The sequence below is a fragment of the Rhincodon typus genome, chromosome 9 (assembly GCF_021869965.1).
Source record: "Rhincodon typus isolate 14 chromosome 9, sRhiTyp1.1, whole genome shotgun sequence".
In the NCBI taxonomy this organism is placed as follows: Eukaryota; Metazoa; Chordata; class Chondrichthyes; order Orectolobiformes; family Rhincodontidae; genus Rhincodon; species Rhincodon typus.
In genome coordinates, this window is record NC_063340.1 from 29,127,359 (window position 1) to 29,154,531 (window position 27,173).

The 27,173-nt window shown below is 42.1% G+C and overlaps 1 protein-coding gene across 10 annotated transcripts in view; it reads left to right on the forward strand.

Moving 5' to 3' along the window:
* Positions 1-787: 787 nt before the first annotated feature.
* Positions 788-27,173, forward strand: part of dop1a (DOP1 leucine zipper like protein A) — a 249,275-nt gene continuing 222,889 nt past the window's right edge. For 9 of the 10 annotated variants that reach the window (XR_007262801.1, XR_007262802.1, XM_048600578.1 and 6 more), the window contains exons 1-6: positions 788-886; positions 5,494-5,593; positions 8,518-8,627; positions 13,963-14,074; positions 14,788-14,908; positions 19,806-19,925. Coding sequence is in view for 8 of the 10 variants with exons in the window: in XM_048600578.1 (XP_048456535.1) it covers positions 5,509-5,593; positions 8,518-8,627; positions 13,963-14,074; positions 14,788-14,908; positions 19,806-19,925 (548 nt within the window). In the remaining 2 variants the exon portion in view is untranslated. The remainder of the gene's footprint in view (positions 887-5,493; positions 5,594-8,517; positions 8,628-13,962; positions 14,075-14,787; positions 14,909-19,805; positions 19,926-27,173) is intronic. The other variant, XM_048600580.1, reaches the window with a different exon arrangement.

Here is a 27,173-nt window from a genome sequence, read left to right on the forward strand (position 1 = left end):
AGTGAAGTGGCTGAAGCTACTTCGCTGAATGTTTTTAAGGCAAGGCTAGATAAATTTTTGAACAGTAAAGGAATTAAGGCTTATGGTGAGCGGGCGGGTAAGTGGAGCTGAGTCTCAAAAAGATCAGCCATGATCTTGTTGAATGGCGGGGCAGGCTCGAGGGGCCAGATGGCCTACTCCTGCTCCTAGTTCTTATGTTCTTAAGTTCTTTCCAACTGATTAAAGATTTAACTGGAGGGAGTCAGACAGCCATTTTAGGTTTACTGAATACATTTGCATCAATTAAATGATCTTTTGATCTTTTACTTATAAATTCTGTGTCTTGATGCCTCTCTCACTACACCTGATGAAAGAGCACTGCTCCAAAATCTAGTGGTTTCAAATAAACCTGTTGGATTATAACCCGGTGTCATGTGATTTTTAATCTTGTCCAACCCAGTCCAATACCGGCACCTCCACACCACATTATTAACTCCACATTGGGAATAATTTGGATTGGTCTGGCTGAGACAGAGAAATATTTAGTGAAATGCTGCTGTGAATCCAGATCTTAAAACTACTTTGGCAGCTTGTTCAATCAGCTGGCCTGCAAGACCAGCAGCTTTGGTTTTTTGAAATTTGTTTTTTTTAAGCAGATAACTTCATTTGTAGGAGTTGGCTTACAAATTTCATGAGTGCTGAGTTAACAATTCCAGTTGAATTTTAATCCAGAATGGATTTAATATGTTTTCACTAAAACAAAATCCTCCACTAATCTTGCTTCTGTTTGTTTTGTTAAATTCTGTAGGTTGAAGCAGTCAGTGTTTCTGTCCAGGACTCCAGTGCCTTGGTGCAGAGGAGCACCTTGGATCTCATTCTATTCTGCTTCCCTTTTCATCTGTTTCAGGTATAAATGCTGTAATTTGCAAATTTAGAAAATTAATGATGCTGTCACACTTGGCTGCAATACGTGGAATATTTGGATTCATTCATAGAATTTTACAGTACAGAAGAATCTCATTCGGTTCCTGAGACTTTGTCACCTCAGAGAATGATGCACTTAGTCCCATTATTCAGCATTTATCAGTGCTGAATATGATGTTGGGGTATTAGTGAAGCATTACTAGTACTTCCACAAACCGAAAATTGTTGCCCAGGAGTGAAAGGTATTGGTAATGGATGATGTATTATCATACCATGTTTCATGCTGTCTTCCTTAAGTATAGAACTTGGTGCAGATTATTGAATTAGGGTAGTGAATATCATGTTTTTGGAATCCTCAGTTCTATGTTGCCTTCCAACATTCTGTGCAAAAAGTGTGCACAAAACGAATTAAAACAAATACCTGAAAGCTAGGTAAAACTTTTATTGTGGATACTGTGTATGCTAAAGAGGATTAAATACCTGATACAAATGGATTACACCCACATATATTGAAAGAAGTTAAGGAAGAGAGAGCACAGTGACCATCTAGAAACTCATTTGGAAACGGTATAATTCCAGGGCATGAGCAGAGCGATCAAGATTACTGTATATAGAGCCATATGGAACAAACCCAAGGAACCTGATAGCTTTGCTTTTGTGATACAAAAATATTGGAGTCCAGAACGAGTAGTCGTAATCTAGGGATATGGGGTAGGCCGTTTAGGACCAAGATGAGAAATTTCTTCACATAGAGCCTGTGAAATTCTCTGCCACAGAAAGCAGTTGAGGCCAAAATATTGAATGCTTTCAAGAAGGAGTTGGATATAGTTCTTTGGGCTAAAGGGATCAAAAGGCACGGGGACAAAGTGGGAGCAGTGTTCTGAGATGAATGAAACTCTATTTCTGTTTCCACAGGTGCTGCCAAACCTACTGAGTTTTTCCAGCGTTCTGTGTTTGTTTCAGATTTCAAGCTTCTGCAGTATTTGCCTTTACTGAGTTGAATGATCAGCTGTGATCATATTGAATCGTAGAGCAGGGCGAAATGGTCTACACCTGCTCCTATTTTCTATGTTTCTGTGTTTCAAAGATGTAGTGCAAAAACATCTAGAATCACGAAATAAAATGATCATAGAATCCCTACAGTGTGGAAACAGGCCCTTCGGCCCAACAAGTCCACACTGACCCTTGGAGCATCCCAACCAGTCCCATCCCCCTATAACCTGCCTAAGCTACACATCCCTGAACACTATGGGCAATTTAGCATGGCCAATCCACCTAGCCTGCACATCTTTGGACTGTGGGCGGAAAACAGAGCACCTGGAGGAAACCCACGTAGACACAGGGAGAACATGCAAACTCCACACTGACAGTCACCTGAGGGTGGAATCGAACCTAGGTCCCTGACGCTGTGAGGCAGCAGTGCTAACCACTGAGCCACCATGCTGCCCTACAAATTAACCACATTGAATTCTTGCAGCAAAATACAGTAAGATATTAATACAAACTTGTAAATTTAATTATGGATAACTGAGATGGTAGATTCTGGTAGGAGGAATAAGGGTACCGCGCACTGCTTTGCTCAGAAGTTTAAATAGGTCTGCAAAGCAAGGAGATTAGATACAGAAGCTGTTAAGCATAGCAAAGATGGTTGGTATGATTTCTTTGAAAAGCAGACCAAGCATTTTTAAAGGATTGGAATTTAAAAGCATTGACTTTCTATTAATCTTGAAAGTTGATTGAAGCATACTTATCTGGATGTAGTTCTAGTTCCTATAATATAGAAAGGATGTGGAGGCACTTTCTCCAAAGTGCAAAAAATATTGAAGGATGATACTGGAACTGCAAGGATGTACTTATCTGGAAAGGCTGAACTGCCTCGTATCCTTGATAGAATACCCTGACGGGTACCTAGAGGCCAAAAATAATTGTTATTAATAAATTTAATGGGAAACTTGGGAGAAATTCCTTTCTCTAAAGAAGGATAAGAATGCAGAACATCCTAGCTCAGAGTCATTCAGGTGAATAGTTTCAATTCATTTTGTTAAGTGAGAGCAAAAGAAAAGAAATTGAGTGACATGCTGTTTATATTTGGATGAGAGAGGCAAGAGGATGCTCATGTGTAGCAGAGACCAGTGAGTCGAATGGTCTGTTCTCATGTTGCAGACCAAGTATTTCCTTGTAATGTAGACAAACAGGAGGCTGAAGAACACAGCAAGCCAGGCAGCATCTGGAGGAAAGGAGAAGTCAATGTTTTAGGTATTACCCTTCTTCAGGACTAAATGTGGGGTAGGAGGAGCTGCAGATAAAGAGCGGGTGGAAGTAGCGGGGTAGCAAATGGTGGTGATAGGTGGACACCTGTAGTAGGTGCAACCTGGTGGGCAGGTGTTCCATCTTTTACGGTACAGGGGAATGTGCCGGGAGGGGGATTGGAGTGGTTGGTGGGGAGTGTGGCATGAACTAAGAAGTGGTGAAGCGAATGGTCCTTGTGGAAGGCAGAGATGGTGGGGAATGGAAGATATTCTGGGTGGTGGGATCTAATTGGAGTTGGTGGAAGTGTTTGAGGATGATACGTTGGATACGGAGGCTGGTTGGGTGGAAAGTGAGGACAAGGGCGACCTTATCTTTATTATGTTTGGGAGGGTTGTTTTAGAGCTGTGGAGTGGGGAATGGAGGAGGTGCGGTGGTAGGCTGTCTTAGAAAATATCTATGATCAAGGCACAGAGGTAGTTTCTATACCTCTGAGCCAGGTGAGTCCCACCTGCTCCAGAGGTGTGTAATATTATTTCTGAACAGGTTGGAGTGGGGAATGGAGGAGGACTGTCTGGATGCATGTGACTGCAGTAGCAGGTTTGTTTCAGAGTGTGGTTGAAGAGCTGAAGGGCTGAAGAGGTCACAGCAGTAAATAGCGATCATAGCTATTTTCTAACCAACCTCCTTAGTTCGCGCCACACTCCCCACCGATCACTCCAACCACCCCTCCCAGGTACCGTCTGTAACCATAAAAGATGCAACATCTGCCCACACACCACCTCCCTCACTTCCATCCATGGCCCTAAACAGTCCTTCCAGGTGAGACAGAGCTTCACCCGCATCTCCTCCAACCTAGTCTACTGCATCCGGTGCTCCCAATGTGGTCTTCTGTACATCGGTGAGACCAAACATAGACTAGGTGACTGTTTTGCTGAGGATCTTCGCCTGGCCCATAACAACCAGCCTAACCCACGGTCACCACCCATTTCAACTCCACACCCCACTCCTCCTCCGACATGTCCGTCCTCAGTTGCCTCCAGTGTCGCAGCGATTCAGAACGCAAATTTGAGGAACAACACCGTATCTTCCACCTGGGCACCCTATAGCCCAGAGGACTCAACACAGTTCTCTAATTTCAAATAACCTTCCCAACCATCCCCAGCTCCCTTTCCAGCCCCACCTCCTCCCTTCCATTCTACCTATTGACCCTCCCTTCCAGCCACCAACCAGATTCATCCCTCCCATCGACCGACTAGTCATCCCTATCATCACCATTCCACAACCCTGTCTTCCCCCTTCCCTCTTTATCTGTAGCTCCCCCTATCCCACATCTAGTCCTGAAGAAGGGTAATACCCGAAACTTTGACTTCTCCTTTTCTCCAGATGCTGCCTGGCTTGCTGTGTTCTCCCACCCTCCCGTTTGTCTACCTTCAATCCCAGCACCTGCAGTTTTTTTGTCTCTATTTCCTTACGATGGTTTGATCATTCACTGTTGGATTGCAGGTCTTTTAACTTTTGAGATGCAGTTATGATTTGAAGGGCAGTGTGGCAGATTTTTTGTAATTAGTTAAGTCCTGAAAAGAACAGTTGGCTACAATGACTTTTTAATATATTTGTGATGGCTGATAGAAGGATCTTTGTACTTCAAGCTCTGAAAGAATGTCATTCTTCTATGGGATGTGAATATTGCTGTTATAGTCAGCATTTGTTGCCCATCCCTAATAGGCCTTGAGCTAGGTTATTGCAGAGGCCAACTAAGAGTCGACCACATTGCCATGGATGTAGAGTTGCATGAAGGCCAAGCCAGGTATGAAAAACATATCTTCGTACCTAAAGGACCTTATTGAACCAGACAGAAGTTTATGCTAGCCAATGATATCCTGATCACAATTACTGAGATTTTCAAATCCAGATTATATCAATTTGTATTTAAATTGTACCAAGTCCTGTGGTGGGATTTAAACCTACGTCTGGCTTTAGTCTGAGTCTCTAGATTATTAATCTGATGTTAATGTTTTCTCAATTTAGAATAATGTTGTGAGATCTTAAATATTTACCTGTGTTGGCAAACAGTTTAAGTTTAACTTATTTTCTGAAGGACAGAACCTCCAAAAATGCAAATTTTCACAGCTTTGTAGTGAAATTTTTTTTGAGTATCAGCCTAGATTACGTACTCAAGTCGTCTGGTTTGAACGCACAGTAAAGATGGTGTGAATTAATTTGGAGAGGGGACCTTGCAAAGCAAACAGCATGGATGAAACGTATTGTATTTCAATATTTCGGCATTAAATAACCCATATTTAACAGAAATGTTTTTTTCTTTCCAATTTATTTTACTAGGCAACTCGCCCAGACATGATCCAGATATTGTCTGCAGCTTTACACGTGGTACTTCGGAGAGATATGTCTCTCAACCGTAGACTTTATGCCTGGCTTCTCGGTGAGTCAGGATCATCCAGATATACGTGTACTTAAAATGGCAAATGCGTTTAGCTGACATGGTGTGCTTTATTGCTGGCAGGTTTATATGAAACCCATAGGAAAATGTAGTGAATGTTGAAGTAAGTTTTGTATTTCAAATACTGGGATCCTTCATTGATCCAGTAAAATAAGTTCATTTGACTGCTCATCTTAAGGAAGCAGTCCTTGACATCACAGTCATTTACAGAAAAGAAGGAGACCATCTAACCAATAAAGTCCAACCAACTCCCCACACAGCAAATCAGTCAGCCCCACTTTCCCTACTTGATCACTGTACCCATGCAAGGTTTTTTTACTTCAAAATCTCATCCAGTTTCCTTTCAAAACTTTGACTACTACTTCTTCCAAAAATTTCATGAGCAGCAATTTTACTGTCATTTACTACACACAAACATTACTGCTCACATTCTCCCTCAAGCTCTTGTCCAAAACCTGAAATATCTGTTTCCTAGTCCCATATTATCCGCTAATGGAAGCAGGTTTTTTTTGTCTACCTTATCTAAACTTTTCATAAAAAGTGAACTTGTATTAAATCTTCCCTCAATCTCCTAGTTAAAATCCCCCATCCATTCTGGGAAGTCTCCGGTCTTAAGGATCCTTACATTATTAGTAAAGTGAGATGTGTAGAATTGGAAGCAAGAGCCTACTTGGGGGCCTAACCAGAGCTTTAAAAAGGTTAAGCATTATGGAACACATCGTCCCCTTATTCTTGTGCTGTATACACCTGTTAATAAAACTGAGGGCAGCTTATGCTTTACTAACAGCTCTCTTTACTTGTCTTGGCACCTTCAATGATCTGTTCACGTGTAAACTTGGATTGTCTCGCTCGTGCACCCTGTATAGAATTGTACCCCCAATTTATGTTATCTTTCAATGTTCTTCCAATCAAACGATGTCACCTCACTCTTCTCTGCATTGAATCTCGTCTACTACCAATCCTCCCATCCTACCAATTTGTCAATGTCCTTTCGGAGTTCCAAACTGCCTTCCTCACTGTTTATAATTCAAAGAATAGAATCGATTGCATAGAATCCCTACAGTGTGGAAACAGGCCCTTCAGCCCAACATGTCCACACTGACCCTCAGGGCATCCCACCCTATAACCCACCTAATCTACACATCCCTGAACACTATGGGCAATTTAGCATGGCCAATCCACCTAGCCTGCACATCTTTGGACTGTGGGAGGGAAACAGAGCACCTGGAGGAAAACCACGCAGACTCAAGGAGAACGTGCAAACACCACACAGGCAGTCACCCAAGGGTAGAATTGAACCTGGGTCCCTGACGCTTTGAGGCAGAAGTGCTAACCACTGAGCCACCATGCTGCCCTCTAATTCTTCTAAGTTTTGAGTCATCTGCAAACTTGGAAATTCTACCTGCACACCAAGATCCGAATTAATAACATATTACCAGGAAAAGCAAGGGTCCCAATACCAACTCCTGGGAAACTCCGCTACGAACCTTCTAACAGCTGAAAAATATCCATTGACTGTAGCTTTCTGTTTCCTATCATTCAGTCACTTTTATTTCTATGTTGGTAATCATCTGCCTCACTGCTATATTCCCTCGCTATTCTTGTATCTCTTGATGTTATTAGGCTGTAGAAATCTTATTGATCTCTGAATTGAACTAATGAATCAACTCCACAGTGCTCTGGAGGACAGAATTCTAAACACTTACTACTCTCTGAGTGAAGAAATTCCTCCTTGTCTTACACCTCATACATGGCTTGCCTTTCTTTTCTAAGTCTGTTTGGTTCTGCACTTATTCTATTTATGGCATTCAGAATTCTGTAAGTTTTTGTGAGGTAGTCTCTCATTCCTTTAAACCCACGAGAGAACAGGACCAGTCTTGTCACTGGATGGTCCCATCATCTTGAGAATCAGCTTGGTGAACTGCCCTGGCACTCCACTATGGCAAGTATATTCTTTCTAAGAAAAGGAGACCAGAATTGCACACCATACTCCAGATGCAGTTGAATTAATGTTTTATACAATTAAAGCAAGACTTTTATTTTTTTGAGTGAAGGGCCACTCTTCAATTTTCTTCTCACTCAAGGAGTTGATGAGCAAATTGCAGAAAGATAAGATTTGACACAACATTAAACATGAATTTCAAAATATAAATTGAGTTGAAGAAATCAAATCAGTTGCTAAGCCAAAGAAATGTTAAAACAATAGAATGATGATTTTTAAAAATGTAGTTATTAATAAAGGTGACAAAATGCCAAATAATTGATGAAATCTTTTTTGTTTATTAAGAAAAACAATATAAGAAAGGGAAAGACACACTGACTCCAAGTCTTGATCATAAGGGAAGGGCCAAAGGACTGGGGAGGAGCCAAGGAATTTGGTTCATCTAACAGTGGCCTTGAATTTCTTACTGGTGGTGTACACTAACCTGAGTGGAATTCATGCAGGGGTGTTTGTGCGACTGACTGTCTGTGTGGCTGACTCCCTGTCTTAGGAATCGCATCTGCACCAAGTGAGACACTGTCTCGCTCTCCCGCATTGGTTTCCTCATGTACTCCCTGAGCCTGAACCGGGCAATCTTCTCATCTAGGCCAAAAGTGCTCCCAAATGTGCCAGTTTTAGATGTTTCAATAAACATAGCCTGTAAGCTGTCAATGTGTTTCATGACTTTGAGTATGAGTAGATGATATTTTACTGTGCTAAAGGTGAAGAAATGTGTGCAGAATGTAGATTAGTATTGATTAACTAAATGTGTGACTCTTTTGCTTTCCTTTAACGGATTACCATTTGGTAAGTAAAAAAAAAACCTTGAAATAATTTAGAAAAGTCAGCTAAATGTTATAGTACCCATCTAGATACACATTTTATTTGTGCACGTGGTTAAGTCTCTGTTCTTCAATTCACTTAGGCTTTGATAACAATGGTTGTGTCATAGGCCCCAGAAGCACCAGACACAGCAATCCAGAGGAACATGCAATCTACTATTTTAATAACTTTTCCAAGGATCCCCTGATTCAGGTATACCTATTATTCCAATGTTTTTGATTTTTGTCACTTTGTAGTTTTCAGCATTAAGATGTGTAGCACAGGCTGACTAAAGATAGATTGGAATCACCCAAATGTTTGTTCTCAAAATGTTTGCAAATATAGCTGCATGTCCAACAAGGAATTATGGTTTTCTGAATCTGGTTATGAATAACAATACAAAGTAAATTAGCAGCTTAAAGATTAGAGAATATTTAGGAAATAATGACCAGAATCTAAGTTCTCATTGGAAATGGATAGCGTAAAAGATTTTTAATTGGAAAGTATCCACTTTCGGCGAGCAAGTCAACAACCTCATAGGAGAGGTTTAAATGAATGATATAAAAGCCACAGAATTTTTTTAAAAATCCACTGGACTGTAAATAGTCAAGGATGGTACTTCATCAATAGAGATTAGAAAAAAGATGGTATTGAATTGAGGTAAAAGATAAATATATGGGTGAGGTTGTAGATAATGCTTGCTGAGCCGGTGGGTTTGGTTGCAGACGGTTTCATCATCCTGCTAGGTAACATCGTCGGTGCACCTCCAGTGAAGTGTCAGTGTTCTGTCCCGCTTATTATTTATATGCCTCAGTTTGTTGGGGTGGTTGGTATTACTTCCGGTTCCGTTTCTCAGTGGTTTGTACACAGGATCTAATTCAATGTGTTTGTTGATGGATTTCCGGTTGGAATACCAAGCCTTCAGGAATTCCCTGGTGTGGCACTGTTTGCCTTGTGCAATTATGGATGTGTGGTCCAGTCAGATTCATGTCCCTTGTTATCCGTGTGTGGTGAGACAAGTGAGAATTGGTCATTCTCTTGGTGGCTAGTTGGTGTTCATGTACCCGTATTGTCAATTTTCATCTGGTTTGGCCGATGTAGTGTTTCTCACAAGTCCTTGCATGGTATTTTGTATATTACCCCAGTTTTGCTGGTTTTGGGTCTGGGATCCCTTACGTTTGTCAGTAGCTGTTGTAGGGTGGTTGTCGGTTGATACTGTGATACGATGGGTTCTGAGTAGTCTTGTGGTCATCTCTGAAATATCCTTGATGTATGGTAGGGTGATTAGTGAGTCAGGTCATGTTGTGTCTTCCTGTTATGGTCTGTCTCAGAGGTAACAGCAGATTTTGCTTTTTGGGTATCCGTTTCTTTTGAAGACTCATTGTAGGAGCTCCTGTTCTGCTTTGCGTATTTCTGGGTTGCTGCAATGTGTTGTGTCTCATTTAAATAGTGTCCTGATGTAACTCTGTTTGTGGGCATGGGATGGTTGCTAATGTAATTATCTGGTCTGTTTGTGTGGTCTTTCTATGTACGCTGGTCTGGAGTTCCCTGTTGTTTATGCGTTCTATATTATGTCCAGGAAGGGTAGTCGGTTGTTGTTCTCTTCTTCCGTGAATTTTATCCTGGTAAGACTGTTGTTTATGTGTTGGTGAGTTTCTTCTAGTTTTGTGTGTTTAATAATCATGAAGGTGTCATCTACATATTGGACCCAAAGTTTGGGTTGCATAGTGGGAGCACTGCTCATCCTAACCTTTGCATTACTGCTTCTGCAATCGGTCCTGATATTCCATTAATTTGTTTGTATATGCTGTTGTTGAAGGTGAAGTGGGTTGTGCAGCACAAATCTAATAGTTTCACAGTGGTGTCCTTGTTGATGATGCTGGTGTCGTCAGTTGCCTGCTTACTTGATTTGTCCAGCAATCTTCTCTAGAACTTTATAAATATGTAAGAGTGTGGAAACAACAGCATTGTAACACTATGCATGAATTATAAATGGGAAGTCAGAATAAGAAGGTTAAGGCGCCTGGGTGAATGGCAAAGCATACTAAAGACTTAAAAGAATCTTGATGGTATTGGTGGTAGTGCCAACTTATTCCAGGGCCTTACTATAAATATTTGAGCACATCATCCACTTTGGCATTTTATTGTAGTAGTGAGAGGCTGCTGCAGTTTAGGTGGTGATGCCAATGAGACATGATGTCAAATTGATGCCCATCTGCTTTTCTGCTTGTGTCTAAAAGATTGCACTGCACTGTTTGAAAATGAGCTGAGATTTCCTCCAGTATCCGGGCTAACATCACTTGAACAGAATACCTGACCATGTATCTGATTACTATGTCTGGGACCGTTTTGTGTGCAAGTTGGTTGTTGAATCTCTCCATATTACAAAAAGGGCTACAGCTCTGAGACAGGATTGGGGCTATGGAGTGACAATCTTGCAAAAGCTTTGACACTGTCTATGGCATTTTAACCCCATCACTCAATTAGAATGAAACTTTGGGTTTGTTACAAATGTGCATGCCAACATGACCTGCATGAGATCTTGATGCTAATTTAAAGAGAAAATTTGGAGGAATTAGCAGGATGAATCAAAAGACAATGAAAGTTTCAATACAATGGAGGTCTGGGCCTTGAGATAATCATTACTGGATGCACTTCTGTGTATAATGAGGCATCGCAGCAAAATACTCCTTCCCAATAAGTTAGAAGAAACATATTCCAACAGCAAAGGAGTTGCAGCTGAAGGTGGCCTAGAGGATGAGTAGCTTAGCACCATGTTCCTTAAATCCGCGTGGAAGAGCTTTAATGACTTAAGCAGATCAATGAGGCGAGTACCATTACACTGTACCCTGTTGTGCACATCACTGTCCCTCACCAACCATCTCTCTGTACCCCGTTGCTCCTCACAGTGCTCATCCCACCCACCCATTGTGCAATCACACCACTCATTCTCTAGTTCACTTACTTCATCTCCACCCATTCGCCATTAACACTGGCTTTGATTAGTTTACAGTTACCATCCTCTCCTTCACCGAATATAGATATTCATTAGCTGAGTATATGCTCATGTAGTCCTTTTCAGAAGAGTGGACAGAACATCAGGGAAAGGGAGAGAATCAAAGCAGGTCCTGATTGATTTCCCATTTGACAACTAATGTGGAGTAATGTATTGGAATTTAGTGGTGTTTCAGAGAGATTGTGACAACAATAAATAAATCGCAAACTCAAACTCGTAGCTACCTAGGTAACAGAAATAAATATCAGAGAAACATATGCCTTACACCACTCAAATCACAAAGTTCTTTCCAGTAGTAATTCGAGGCTGACGCTGGTACTGTGTATCACCAGCAATGCCTTCGCAAGATGGTTCAAAAACAATGACAAGAGAAATGGTCCAGCAACAGGCCTCCTAACTCAAGAAACCTGACCATCATTGCCGCATCAGTTACTCGAACCGTCTCTCTGTAGGACCTGTTCATATACGTGATAGCAGATGCTTGAAGCAATTGCTGTGCTCGAAATACAGTCATGTCAGAAACTGCCAGGCATGCAGCAGAAACACTTCAGTGATGGCCTCAAAGCCGTGAAGAGATGGAACATACCTACTAACTCAAGAAGATCCTGGTGTGTTACAAAGAAAAATGGAGAAGACTAATTTGGGAAAACACTAAATACATCAAGAAACCTCATTGCAAATATGCAGAGATGAATTTGAGATATTGGAGGAAGGTAGAAACCTCCAACTTAACCCTTTAAGCACCACCTGCTCCATGTGTGCCCCACTCTGAAAATTGCATATTTGATTTAGCCATCTCAGTATCAGTTGAATCAGAGTGGAAGCAGGTCATCTTTGATCTGATGGGACTGCCAAAGAATGAGAAGAAGCCCAACTCCTATTTCCTCTCCTCCAGGACCTTCACTGTGTGGCAGCAGTTGTTGGACTACCCCCCCACCCCAAAGGTGATGAATCTTCTGAGGATACACTATTGCAACACTCTTATTTACTGTGCACGAGCCCAGACACTTTGACTTTCCCAGCAGATACTGTTTTGTGTAAATTACCACAAGCGACCTTTAATTTGGCTACTTATCAAGAAATCTCACAGGCAAATCCTAAAACAATTATTTAAACTTCTTGCATGTAGCAACCAAATTAAGACCCCTCATAACCCCAATTAAGCCGCATAACATAACTTAGCTATTACCTGATTAAAGATAGAATTTAGCTATGATTCTGATCAACAGTGTATGTCTCTGGATATCCTGATCCTTGTGCAGTGACGTTCTTTGGCATACTGTGCTGAAGAATCCTGAATTTAATTCTTATAGGATTTTCTGTCTCGTTAAGTTTGTGGTGTACATTAGTTAAGACATTTCTGAAGTCACCAGGTCCGTAACTTGCTTTCTTATCAGGAGTAACTTCTATATTCTGAGTTACATTCAGTGTTAGCTATCTGTTTGAAACAAAGCCTGTCCTGCCATTAACTCCTTAAGTTCTTCTGTTGGCAATCTTAATTTCCCATTTTTCACTAGGCAGCTAGTTACTAAGCAGATGTTAAAATAGTTTGTTGACTTTTCCTAGTTATGGCTAATTGCTTTCAATTCCCATACAACAGTTTGTCCTTGACCTTTTATCTCAAGAAACAATTCATTGCAGAAGAGTTACTGCTGATCCTTTCGAACTCTGTACAAGTTATTAAAGTTCTGAAGTTTATCGTGTCAAAATACTTTGCTCAATTTTTAACTCGTGATTCTCCTTTTGCATGTGAGCAAGAGCAGATAATAATGGGGGTGTGAGTTGATAAAAGGGATAATTGCTGCAGGGTGATAAAATCCACTGTTTTAGCTTTTTCCCCACAACTTTCATCTGTCTTCGGAGAGCTATCAGTCATCCCGCTCTCTCTTTAATCAGCCACCAATTCAGACCGTCTTTGAATTGCAATTTGTGATTGGGGTCATGGCCTCCCCTTCTCTTAGTAACTGCTGCTCCTATGTGCAGGCTGCAGTGGACCTTCCTGTTCTGATCCATCTTGCTGGTGCTGCTTCTGTTGAGAGAGGCACATGGCATAGGATGGCTGGATCACCTTGTTTAATACAAGGCCTTGTTACCAATGGAATAACTGACCCATTCACTTCAGTTTGTGGCCCAGGGAGGGAATAATGTTGGGTGTATGGGGGTGTTGATTACACTGTGTGAGTGTCTGTGTGAAGAGTGGGTGGGCAAGAGACTTCACTGAGCCTCCGTCACTGTGGAATTTATAGAGTTTGGCTGAAACTTATGTGAGTACATAAAAGAAGAACATTTCTACAAATTGCTTTAAAAGCAGAGTTTTGTATTTATATGATATGACATTTATCTTTAATTATGAACAAAGTTGCTAAGCTGCTTTATTGCTGTTCTGTTTTTGTTGGAGTTTAAAGTCACAGTAATTGTCAAGAACGTCAATATATATATTTGTTCATGGGTTATAGGCATTGCTGGCACACAATGTTTTTTCCTATTGGTTGAACCAATTGGTTTTTCTGTTCTCACTGTCTTCCCTCACAGGCAATGGTGGGAATCTTACAAGGAAAAAGATGTGGCAAGGAAGAGAAGTTGCCATTACATGATCTGAAACCATTCCGTATTCTCATTAGTCTTCTCGACAAGCCAGAATTAGGTACAGTGCTGTGGGTGGAAATACCCATTGAGGAGTCGGGAAAGGGAAGGAGCAAGGGATCAAGGCTGGTCAGGGATGCGGTAGGATGGTCAAATCTGTGATTAGCAGAGCAGTGGACTTCAGTATTTCCTGGGCATCAAGGAGCGCTATAATAGGCATTTGTCGTTTTGTGCTACTGGCTTTCCTGAACACCTGAAAACTAGTGCAACAACAGTTGAAGTTAAATTAGGCTCCAAGTGCACCTTGGAGCCTGATTTAAATATTTTAATGAGGTGCATCATATCCCGACAGCACACTAAACATGAAACAGCCAAAAGCACAAATTAAGTTTGAGTGAAACTTAATTGCAAACCCCCATTATTTGATGATCCAAATAAGTTGTTCATGCAATGAATAATGCATTGACTTGATGGAATTTAAATTTAATTAATGAAAGCTGGTTTGGGTCTCTTGTGACACAATGGTAGTCTCCTTGCTTCTGAGCCAGAAGGTCTGGATTTGAGTCCCACCTGTGCCAGAGGTGTGTTGTAACATGTCCAAACAGTTGATTTAAAAAATAAAAAGAGCTGGGTTTAATTGCGACTGATGCCACAATCTCTGCAATTCTATATCTGCTAATGGTGCAACAAACTATTCGTTCAACTGAGATTGTCTCCTAAAGCATACATTTTAGAATTGGTTAAGAGAACTAAGAGTGCATTCTGTCTTTCTAGGGCCAGCAATCTTAGAGGATGTACTTATAGAAGTTTTTAGAACGTTGCATTCACAGTGCAAAGCAGAATTGAATCTGAAAACACAACCCTCTTACTGTGAAGACGATACTCAGTTAAGCAGGTATATTGTTTACAGTCTAATGGAAGAGTGCTGTAATTATTTCTATTTTGCAGTATTTTGCACCCTGTATCCTGAAGGTGTACCATACAGTATAATGTTTACATTTTTGCTTGTTGATGTTATTGATGTGCTTCATTGCACACATTCAGAATTATTGTGTAATATTTCAATGTAATGCTAATTTAATATTGAATAGCTTGCACGTTTTCTTCAAGTGCAACAATATACTGAATAATCATGGCCATTCACATCTAGTTCTCACATTTGACACTTCATCTAGCCAAGTATAGCAGCTTGGTATTGACTGGCAGGGAGATAATCTAGTGATTTTTTTTCTTGAAGTGCTGGTCTGCATCATTTTTTCTGTTTTGTGAATGTGATCTCTGTGTTTAAATGTACTATTCAAATTAAAATTTCTTATGTTGAGGTTAAGTACTAAATTATATTGGATATGCTGATATGCAGTTCAACTGCCATTGAGCCCAATTCCAATTAACAAACATTTCAAGAAAAAATATATGCATAACTCACCTGCAAAGTAAATAGTCTAAGACAGGAGTCTGTAAGCTGTGACTGTGGAGTCATGATTGATCAAACCCATTTTTTTCAATAATTAAATGGCTTGTTTTGTTTTTTATTTGAAATTCTATTAGCCTTATCCTTGTAAGAAAGTGTTACTCATCAAACAACTTTCTTGCAAAAACCTTCAAAATATTACTGAACTGTGTGTGTTTCATTTGTTATTATTATTGGCATGAGTAACACTATTTCTTCTCTTAAGATATTGCATTTTGACTGAATTTAAAATATATTATTATTGACCCTAGTCTAAGAGAGAAATTTTAAAGTTAAATGCATTAGAACATAGGATAGTACAACAAACAAGGAATAGGCCCTTCGGATACGATGTTGCACCAAACATGACACCAAATTAAACTAATCCCCTCTCCCTGCCTTTGGTCCATATTCCTCCTGTCCTTGCATATTCATGTGAACAAAGAACAATACAGCACATAACAGGCCCTTTGGCCTTCCAAGCCTGCAGCGACATGTTTTCCCTATTCATACTAAAACTGTCTTCACTTACAGGATCTGTATCCCTCTATTCCCTTCCTATTCACGTATGCGTCCAGGTGCTTTTTGAATGCTGCTACTTCGTCTGCTTCTAGAACCTCCTCTGGCAGCTTATTCCTGTCATTCACCATCCTTTGTGTGAAAACATGCTTCGCACATCTCTTTTAAACTGTGTCCCTCACCCCACTGCAACTTGAACCTGTGTCCCCTAGTAATTGACCCCTCCACCCTAGGAAAAAGCCTCATACTTTCCACTCTATCCATGCCATTCACAATCTTACAAACTTCTATCAGGTCACCTCTCAACCTCCTGCGTTCCAGTGAAAACAAATGGAGTTTTTCTAGCCTCCCCTTATAGCTCATACACTAATACAGGCAGCATCCTGGTAAGAGATAGTAGGAACTGCAGATGCTGGAGAATCTGAGATAACAAGGTGTAGAGCTGGATGAACACAGCAGGCCAAGCAGCATCAGAGGAGCAGGAAAGCTGACGTTTCGGGCCTAGAAGCTGTTAAATCTTTAATCAGTTAGAAGGTTTTAATTGATTAATATGTATATGTAAATCCCCGAATTCCTTACAAGTCATTGTCCTGAGAGAACTAAAGGTTTTATCAGTGTAAAGATGAAGTGACATTTTAGGTCAGATAATGCCTGTTAGGTGTGAGGCCTTGTTTAGAATCTGCTTGTGTTTTGGTTTGGAGTCAGACTGGTTTTATTTCTAAAGTAGGAATTTATAAAATGCCACATTGACTGACTATCTATAAATAGTGTGCTGTTTGAACAAAATAGAATGTATCTGCAAATACACATTCACTCCATAGATTCGTGTGCGCGCGTGTGCATGTGTGAGGGAAAGAAGAGAGAGTGTGCATGTGTGAGGGAGAGAGAGAGTGTGTGTATGTGTGTCTGTGTCTGTGTGTGCGTGCGTGCATGTGCCTGTGGGGAGGTGCCAGAGAGAGAGAATGTGTGTGTGTGTATGTATGCGTGTGTGAGAGTGTATAGTGTGGTGGGGTCAAGTCCGCCTTGGAGGACGTTTACCGAAGATCCGAGGCCTAATGTCCTTGAGCGCTGAAGTGTTCCCCCACTGGGAGGGAACTTCCCTGTCTGGCAATTGTTGCTCAGTGTCCATTCATCCATAGTCATAGCACCTATGTGGTTTTGTCAATATACTGTGCCTCAGGGCATCTTTGCCTGCAGTGTATGAGATAGACAACATTGTCTAAGTCACATGAGTATCTGCTGTGCATGTGGTGGGTGGTGTTCCCACGTGTGATCATAGTGCCCATGTCGAAGATCTGAAATGTCTTGCAGAGGTTGCCATGATAGGTTTGTATACTGTTGTGGTCGATATTGTCCTGAAGGCTGAGCAGTTTGCTGTGAACAATGGTCTGTTTAAGGTTTAACGGTTGTTTGAGAGCGAGAATTGGAGGCGTGGGGAAGACCTTGACAAGGTGCTCATCGTCATCGATAATGTGTTGAAGGCTGTGAAGAACATGGCATAGTTTCTTCGTTTCCAGGAAGTACTGGACGGCGAAGGGTACCCTATCAGACGTATCCCATGTCATTTGAAAAGGTCATTACGTTTTTCGCTGAGGCACGTCAGAACTGACAAAGCCTATGTTTAGGCAAAGAAGCTGCACAGAACCTCCAACCAATGCTATACACCAGATACATTGACTACATTTTCTTCCTTTGGACTCATGGTGAAGAATCACTGAAACAACTACATAGCAATATCAGCAAGTTTCATCACACCATCAGATTTACCATGGACTACTCTTTAGAATCAGTCTCATTCTTGGATACACGCATTCCCATCAGGGACAGAGTCCTCAGTAAATCACTCTACTGCAAACCTGCAGATAACCTCATGATGCTGCACTTTTCTAGCTTCCACCCTACACATATTAAAATAGCCATCCCCTACAGACAAGCCATACGCATACACAGGATCTGTTCAGATGAGGAGGAATGAGACAGACACCTGAGGGTGTTGAAGGACGCCCTCATAGGAATAGTGTGCAATGCTCAAATCATCGCCACTTCTGACGCGCCACAGCAAAAACCTGTTTATACCTCTTCAAATGACAGACATGGGATACGTCTGATAGGGTACCCTTTCGTCATCCAGTCCTTCCTGGTAGTGGAGAAACTAGGCCATGTTCTTTGTAGCCTTCAACACATCATCGACGACAATGAGCACTTCGCCATAATCTTCCCCCCGCCTCCACTTCTCAATCTCAAACAACCGCGAAACGTTAAACAGACCATTGTTCGCAGCAAACTGCCCAGCCTTTAGGACAACATCGACCACAACACTATACAACCCTGTCATGCCAACCTCTGCAAGACATTTCAGACCTTCGACATAGACACTACCATCACATGTGGGAACACCACTCACCACGTGCACGGCAGATACTTATGATAACACAGTATGGAGTTCAGCAACACAGCAGGCCAGGCAGCATCAGAGGAGCAGGAAAGTTGATGTTTCGGTTCGGGACCCTTCTTCAGAAATGATCCTCTGATGCTGCCTGGGCTGCTGTGTTACTCCAGCTCCATACTATGTTGTCTCTGACTCCAGCATCAGCAGTTCTTTCTATCTCTTGAGATACTCATGTGACTCATCAGGAACATATCAGAACTGACAACAAGACTCCTAAGATCACTAGGGATCATGGTAGCCCACAAGCCCACATCCACTCTACGACAAACACTTACAAGGACTAAAAACCCCATTCCCACAACATGCAGAATGAACATGATTTACCAAAACCCAGGCAACAACTGCCACAAACATTACATCGGGTAGACAGGAAGGAAACTAGCCATCAGAATGAATGAACATCAGATAGCAAAATGGCACATTGAATTCTCCTTAATATCTGTACATTCAGACAACGACGGCCATCAGTTTAACTGGGACAAAGTAACGATAGTAGCCCAAGCCAAACATAGACACACACGGGAATTTCTAGAGGCATGGTTCTCCACCCATACTTCAATCAACAAACATATAGAATTGGACCCCATATATAAACCCATAGAGATCAAAACTGAAAATTACAGTACTCACCATAACAGACTGGACAGTATAAATTATAAGTTGAGTAGAATAACATCGCTTCATCAGAGGCTGCACTGATGATGTCACCTAGCATGGTGACAAAACGTTTGAACAAAAACAAGCCAGCTTGGCGAGCAAGTCAACAACCTCATCCACACCCCAAGCTACAGATCTTCGCCAATACTTTAAATTTTCTATCTCTTGTTAACGGAATTACTGTTATAATGTTGTATAGTAAAGTATTGTTGTTTGTTCAAAACCATGGAAATGATTATCTTAGTAAGCCACCTGGATCTCATCTTTTACTGACTTAAAATAATAGTAACTAGTCCGTAGTCAGATCATGAATAAAGTTGATGATCTGGTCTGAGATCATAAAAGATTTCAAATTGTAGATGTTCTGGAGATCACATTGGAGCCAACAGATGTCAGCATGCACAAGGTGGAGAGTGGACAGGTCTTTGTGTAATTTAGGATACAGACAACCTGCAATAGACTAGGGTGGACCATTACTTCAGCTGTAAAATCTGGATTCAGATTTAACCTCAGCTACATGCCAATCATCCTGTATAGAACAATGACCTGTTGATTCTAGTCAGCCACCTTTGCTGCTGGCAGAAGTATTTTAGTTGATATTTGGCTCCGACAAAAATATGTACTTAATATCAATTATAATGCAGTCAGAAGTAAATAGTATTTGGTCACATTTCACTTTTGCAACCCTGCCATTGTCTTGACTTTTTTTTATTTCAGTAAAATGAGAGAAAACAAGAAGACTTCAGAGCTGATTAAAACTGCAAATCTGCTCTTCAATTCTTTTGAACCATATTATATGTGGGATTATATAGCTCGTTGGTTTGAAGAATGTTGTAGGTAAGTAATCAGGTAACAGTTATGCCATATTACATCTTATTGCTAATTTTAAGACTTGAAAGCATTTTTGAGAAGGTAGGATTTTGTTAATGGTCTCTGCTAAATGATTATACAAGTACGTAAGTATGAGTTTTTCAACTATTGCTGATGTGGAGAAATAATTGGATCCTTCATATTTTTCAAAGACTAATGTGTAATAGTCTGGAAGGTCTTTGTTTAATATTATCATTACAGTAAATATTAGGATGACTACAGCATAGAAGGCAGCAAATTGTCCTGGTATGTCTATGCAAACTGTCTGTATTCTAGATATAACACTATCTTTTCCTGTTTGAGTTCTTTTCTAATTTCCTTTTGAAAGATAAGATTGAATGTGCCACTGCCACAGTTTCAGGTAGTGTATTTCAGATCGTATTAGCTGTGTAAGATTATTTTTTTTGTGTTGCCTAGTGGTTCTTGCTAGCCAGTCTCTATTTTAAATACGTCCATCAAATCTCCTTTAATCTTGTGTTCTAAGGAGAATAAGCAACTCCGCCAGCTATTCCCATTACAGAAGTTGCCCATCCTCAGAACCATCAGATAGAGGAGCAGAATTAGGCCATTCAGCCTATTGAGTCTTCTCTGCCATTTAATCATGGCTGATGTTCTTTATTCATTCACGGGATGAGGGGTGTCACTGGCTAGGCAGCATTTATTGCCCATCCCTAATTGCCCAGAGGGCAGTTAAGAGTCACCCACATTGTTATGGGTCTGGAGTCACATGTAGGCCAGACCAGGTAAGGATGCTAGTTTCCTTCCCTAAAGGACATTAGTGAACTAGATGGGTTTTTCCTAACAATCGGCAATGGATTCATGGTCATCATTAGATTCTTAATTCCAGATATTTATTGAATTCAAATTCCACCATCTGCCATGGCGGGATTCGAACCCGTTCTCCAGAACGTTATCTGGGTCTCTGCGATAATAGCAATAATACCACTAGGCTACCGCCTCCCCGTGATATGTTTCTCAATCCCATTCACCTGCCTTCTCCCCGTAATATTTGATTCCCTTACTAATCAAGAAGCTATCTATCTCTGTCTTAAATACACTCAATGACTTGACCTCTGCGGCAATGACTTCCACAGATTAACCATCCTGTGGCTGAAGAAATTCCTCGTCATCTCAGTTTTAAAGAGTCATCCTGTCACTCTGAGGTTGTGCCCCCGGGTCCTAGTCTCTCCTATCAGACGAAACACATTCTCCACTATGTCCAGCCCTCTGAGTATTCTGTAAGTTTCAATCAGATTCACCCCTTAACCTTCTAAACTCCATCAAGTACAGATGCAGAGTCCTCAACAGCTCCTCATATGATAAGTCTTTCTTCCCTGGGATCATTCTTGTAAACCTACTCTGGATCCCTTCCAATGCCAACACATGTTTCTTTTGATATGGGGCCCAAAACTGCTCGCAATTTCCCAAATGTGGCCTGACCAGAGCTTTATACAACCTCAGCAGTGTGTCTCTGCTGTTGTATTCTAGCCATCTTGAAATGAATGCCAGTATTGCATTTGTCTTTCAAACTGCCAACTGAACTTGCATGTTAACCCTAAGAGAATCCTGAACTAGGACTCCCAAATCACTTTGTGCTTCATATTTCTAAGGCCTTTAGAAAATAATCTACACTCCTTTACTTCCGACCAAAGTGCATAACCTCACACTTTCCCACATTGTGTTCCATCTTTGTCCACTTGTACAAATCCTTCTGCAGCCTCCCCACTTTGTCAACACTATCTGTCCCTCCACCTATCTTTGTGTCATCTGCAAACTTAGAACAGTACCCTCAGTTCCTTTGGCCAGATTGTTAATTATAATGTGAATAGTTGTGGTCCCAACACTGACCTCTGTGGAACTCCACTGGTCACCAGCTGCCACCCTGAAAAAGATCCCTTTTACCCCTGCTCTCTGCCTTCTGCCAGTCAGCCAGTCCACTGTCTGTGCCTTGCCCCTAACACCATGGGCTGTTATCTTATTTAGCAGCCTCCTGTGTAACACCTTGTCAAAGGCCTCCTGGAAATCCAAATAGATCCTTTCCACTGGCTGTCCTTTGTCTAACTTGTTTGTTACCTCCTCAAAGAATTCTAACAGATTTGTCAGGCATGACCTCCCCTTGACAAAACCATGCGGACTCAGCTCTACTCTACCATGCATTTCCAAGTACTCAACAATCTCATCCTTAATAATGCATTTTAAAATTTTACCAATGACCAAAGTTAGGCTTATTGGCCTACGGTTTCCTGTCTTCTGCCTTGCTCCCTTCTTAAAATTGGGTGTTTTATGAGGTATTTTCCAGTCCCAGAGGACCCTCCGAGAGTCCAGTGATTCTTGAAAGATCACTACCAATGCCTCTACAACCTCCTCAGCTATCTCTTCAGAATGCCAATGTGTACCCATTCTGGTCCAGATAATTTATCTGCCTTCAGACCTTTCAGCTTCCCCAGCACCGTCTCCTTGGTGATGGCCACTACACTCGCCTCCACTCCATGATGCTGTTGAAGTTTCCATATGTTGCTGGAGTCTTCCACTGAAAACTAATGCTAATTACCTATTCAGTTCCTCTGCCATTTCTTTGATCCCTCTTACTACTACTCCAGCCTTATTTTCCAGAGTCCAGTGTTCAAGTTTAGAAAACTACCTTTTGGATATCTAAAAAAGTGCCCTTGCAATCTTCTTTTGTATTATTAGCTAGCTTACTCATAGATCATTTTCTCCCCCCTTATTGCCTTTTTAGTTATCCTCTGCTGGTTGTTAAAGACTTCCCAATCCTCTGGCTTGCCACTAATCTTGATCAAATTATATGCTTTTTCTTTTGTTTTTATGCTGTCCCTGACTTTCTTTGTCAGCCGTGGTTGCCTCATCCTCCCTTGTTCCTTCTTTATTGGGATGAATTTCTGTTGTGCCTCCTGAATTACCTCCAGAAACTCCTGCCATTGCTTTTCTTGCCTGCTAGGCCTCCCTTCTGATCACCTCTGACTAGCTTCTCCCTCAGGTCTTTGTAGTTACTTTTACTCAATTGTAACACTTTTATATCTCATTCCTGCTTCTCCCTCTCAAACTGGAGGATGAATTCTATCATGTCATGGTCACTAGTCCATTGCTGTTCTTTCACCTTAAGCTCCCTAATCAAGTCTGCCTCATTACACATCACTAAATCCATAATTGCGTGTTCCCCAGTGGGCCCTACCATAAGCTGCTCCAAAAATGTCTCAGAGACATTACCTGAATTCCTTTTCTTGAGATCCAGTACCAACATGATATTCCCAATCCACCTGCATATTGAAGTCCCCCATGATTATTGTAATTGTGTGCTTCCTGCATGTGCCTTTTTCAGTCTCCTGATTTATTTTCTTCCCCACATCCTGAATCCTGCTAGGAGGCCTATATGCAACTCCCATCAGGGTCTTTTTCCTTTACAGTTCCTCAACTCTCCCCACACCCTCAACTCTTCTGAATCGATATCACTTCTTGCTATCAATTTAATTTCATCCCTTACTAACAAGGCAACTTTCTCCCTCTGCCCATCTGCCTGTCCTGTGGATAGGACCTAGGACCTGTATCCTTGGATATTTTGTTCCCAGCCCTGATCCCCTTGCATTTACATCTCTGTGAACTCCGCAACATCATACCTACCAATTTCAATCCATGCTACAAGCTCATTTACATTGTTTCATATACTGTGTGCATTGAAGTACAACACCCCAGTCCTGTGTTGACTGCTTCCCTTTTCATAATTGTCCTCTAATCTGCTGTGCCTGAAATTAGATTCCTGACCCTTTCCATATTCTCTGTCCTATTACTTGTTCTGGAATCTTTGACCTGTGTTGAGCACACCACTCCTTTCTTCCCCCCACCCCCAACCCTTTTATCTTTCTCCATGATGGTCCATGCAACTGAAAATACCCACTCCCCCCACCCAACTAATTATGTAAATTTTTTCTGCACCGTTTCTAGAGGCCTCACATGCTTCCTAAAATATGATGCTCAGAATTGGCTGAACCAGTGTTTCATAAAGGATCATCAAAACTTGTTTGCTGTTGTACCCTATGGCCTCTATTACATGAATCCTGTGCACTTTTTTACCACTTTCTCAATCTCTTCTGCCACCTTCAATACTTTGTGCACTTTTACTCCCAGATCGCTGTGTTCCTGCACACTTTCCTATAGAATTATGCCATTTATTTTATGTTGCCTGACCTCTTTCTTTCTGCCAAAATTTGATTTGATTTGATTTGATTTGATTTGATTTATTGTAGTCACATGAACCTAAGTACAGTGAAAAGCTTTGTTTTATGAGCAGTACTGGCAGCTCATTGCAAACAAGGACGTAGAGATCAAAGGGTGTTTGGACAGAGCAAGGCATACAGGCTACACTGTAGGAGGTGCACAAAGCAAGATCAACATTATTTGAAGTTAGAGCGTTTATTCCTCAGTCTGATAACAGCAGGGATGAAACTGTTCTTGAACCTGTTGTACATATGTTCAAGCTTCTGTATCGTCTTCCTGATGGAAGAAGTTATAGGAGAGCCTTTCCGGGGTGGGAGAGTCGGAGAGTCTTTAATGTTGTTGGCAGCCTTTCTGCAGCAACGAGAAGTGTAAATGGAGTCCATGGATGGGAGGTTGGCTTCCGTGATGGTCTGGGCTGTGCACGTAGCCTTCTGTAGTTCCTCATAGTCTTGGGGAGAGCTGTTGATGTACCAGGCCATTATGGAGCTGGATAGTGTGCTTTCTATGGTGCGTCTGTAAAAGTTGATGAAGGTCCTTATGGACGTGCCAAATTTCCTAAGCCACCAGAAGAAGAAGAGGCATTCTTGTGCCTTCTTGACCATCGCATCTATGTGGGAAGTCCAGGACACCATTGCACCACCACTCCAAACCCTGTGTCTCCTTTGTTCTGACCCTGTGTTCTGACTCATTGCTGTTTGATATCCGCCCAACTATGATGGTGTTGTTAGCAAATATGTAGATGGTGTTCGTTCAGAATTTGGCTACACAGTCATGGGTGTACAGTAGGGGTCTGAGAACACATCTTTGGTGGGGCTCCAGTGTTGAGGGCTATCATGGAGGAGGTGCAATTGTCTATCTTCACTGATGGCAGTCTGTGGGTAAGAAGCTGAGGATCTAGTTGCAGAGGGCGGAGCCAAGACCTAGGTCTAGGAGTTTTGAGATTAGGCTAGTAGGGATTATGGTGTTGAAGGCGGCGCCATAGACGATGAGTAGGAGTCTGACCTAGGTGTCTATGTTATCTAGATGTTCCAGAGATGAATGTAGAGCTAGGGAAATGGTGTTTGTTGTGGACCTATTTCATCAGTAGGCAAATTGCAGGAGACTGAGGCAGTCTGGGAGGTTAGAGTTGATGTGGGCCATGACCAGCCCCTCGAAGCGCTTCACACTTATAGAGGTCAGAGCCACTGCACAGTAGTCATTAAGGCATGTTGCATATGTTTTCTTTGGTACTGGGATGATGGTGGTCTTCTTGAAGCAGGTGGGGACTTCGGTTCATAGGAAGGAGAAGTTGAAGATGTCAGTGAATACCTCTAACAGCTGGTCTGCACAGAGTCTAAGTGCACAGCTGGGGACTCTGCCTGGGCCCATCGCTTTCCTTGGGTTGACTCTCCGGAAGACCGAACCTACGTCTGTAGTGGTGACGGAGAGAACAGGGGTGTCTCGGGCTGACTGGGCAGGTGACACCGCGCCGCTGGTATTCTGCTTGAAATGAGCAAGGAAGCATTGAGCGCATCAGGGAGGGATGTGTTTTTGTCCGCTATCTTGCTCTGCTTCACTTTGTATTCTGTTAGGTTGTATAGGCCTTGCGTTCTTCACATCTACATGGGGTGGTATATAGACTACTGTCAGGATGGCGGACCTGAATTTGTGTGGCAGAAGGTAGGGACGGCATTTCACTGTAAGGTATTCTAGGTCCGACGAGCAGTGGCTCGCCAGGGTTGCTCTATCTGAGCACCAGGAGGTGTTGATTAGGAAGCTTACTCCTCCACCATTTGCCTTATCCGAGGACGTTGTGTGTCCATGCACTGTATGGAGAACCCTTCAGCTTGCAAAGCATGGTCAGGTATGGCAGGAGTGAGCCATATCTCCGCAAAACAGAGCGCATAGCAGTCTCTCAGTTCCCTCTGGAAGATAAGTCTACATCTGAGTTCATCCATTTTATTTTCGATAGCTTGGACATTTGCTCAGAGTATGCTGGGAAAGGGGTCTTGAAACCGCATTGTTTCAGTCTCACTTGCAGGCCAGCACGTCTTCCCCGTTTCCTTGTAGATTTCCTGCATCTGGATGGTCCTGGGTGTCGGTGGTATGAGTCTGCTGGTATGGAAGGTGAGTGAGTTGGGTCTGATGAGGCTGGGCCTCCCCAGCGCGGGATGCTGTGAGGTCAGAGTTTAGGCCTGGGCAGGTCTGACCTCTTTGGGGACAGGTCACAGCAGTAATATTTTTTCTCCTGGACGGTCCAAGGTGTCGGTGGTGCGAGTCTGCTGCTCCAGACGGTAAGTGAGTTGGTTCAGGACGGGTTGGGCCTCCCTGAGATCGAGTAGCTGTGGGATCGGGGATCAGGGACCGGGCCTGGGCTGGTCAAGCCTCCTTAGGGCTGCTTTGCTATGGTTCTGGGGCTAGGCCCGGGACTGGTCGGGCCTTCTCAGGTCGAGTCACTGTCGGGGCCAGTTTCTGCCCGGGTCGGGGTCGGATCGCTGTGAGGTCAGGGTCAGATCTTGGTTTCGGGTGTCCTCATGGGTCCTGCAGGAAGTCAGTAGGTTTGCCCTGGGCCTGCAAACACAGCATCAGTAGTACTCAGGTCTGGACATTTGTAGGATCCTCAGACCTGTAAGTAGTTTTAAAAGAACATTATTAGTAATTTTTACAGACTTAGAATTTAGGTTTAAAAGTGTGGAACGGTTATAAGAAATGTTAGAATAAGAGCTGCCGTAGGGTGCTCACAAAGAGCCGCCTGGTGTTGGCGCCATCTTGAATGTATATACATATTACACCACACTTCTCTGCATTGAGCATCATCTGCCATGTGTCCACCCTTTCCATCAGTCTGTCCATATCCTCTTGAACTTTATTGCTAAGCTCCTTCATAGCTTATTACATTTCCACATTTTGTCATCTGCAAATCTTGAAATTATTCAATGCACACCCTAATTTAGGCTGTAACGTAGCTCCCAGTTCTGGCTCTTGGGGGAAGCTCACTTTCTATTT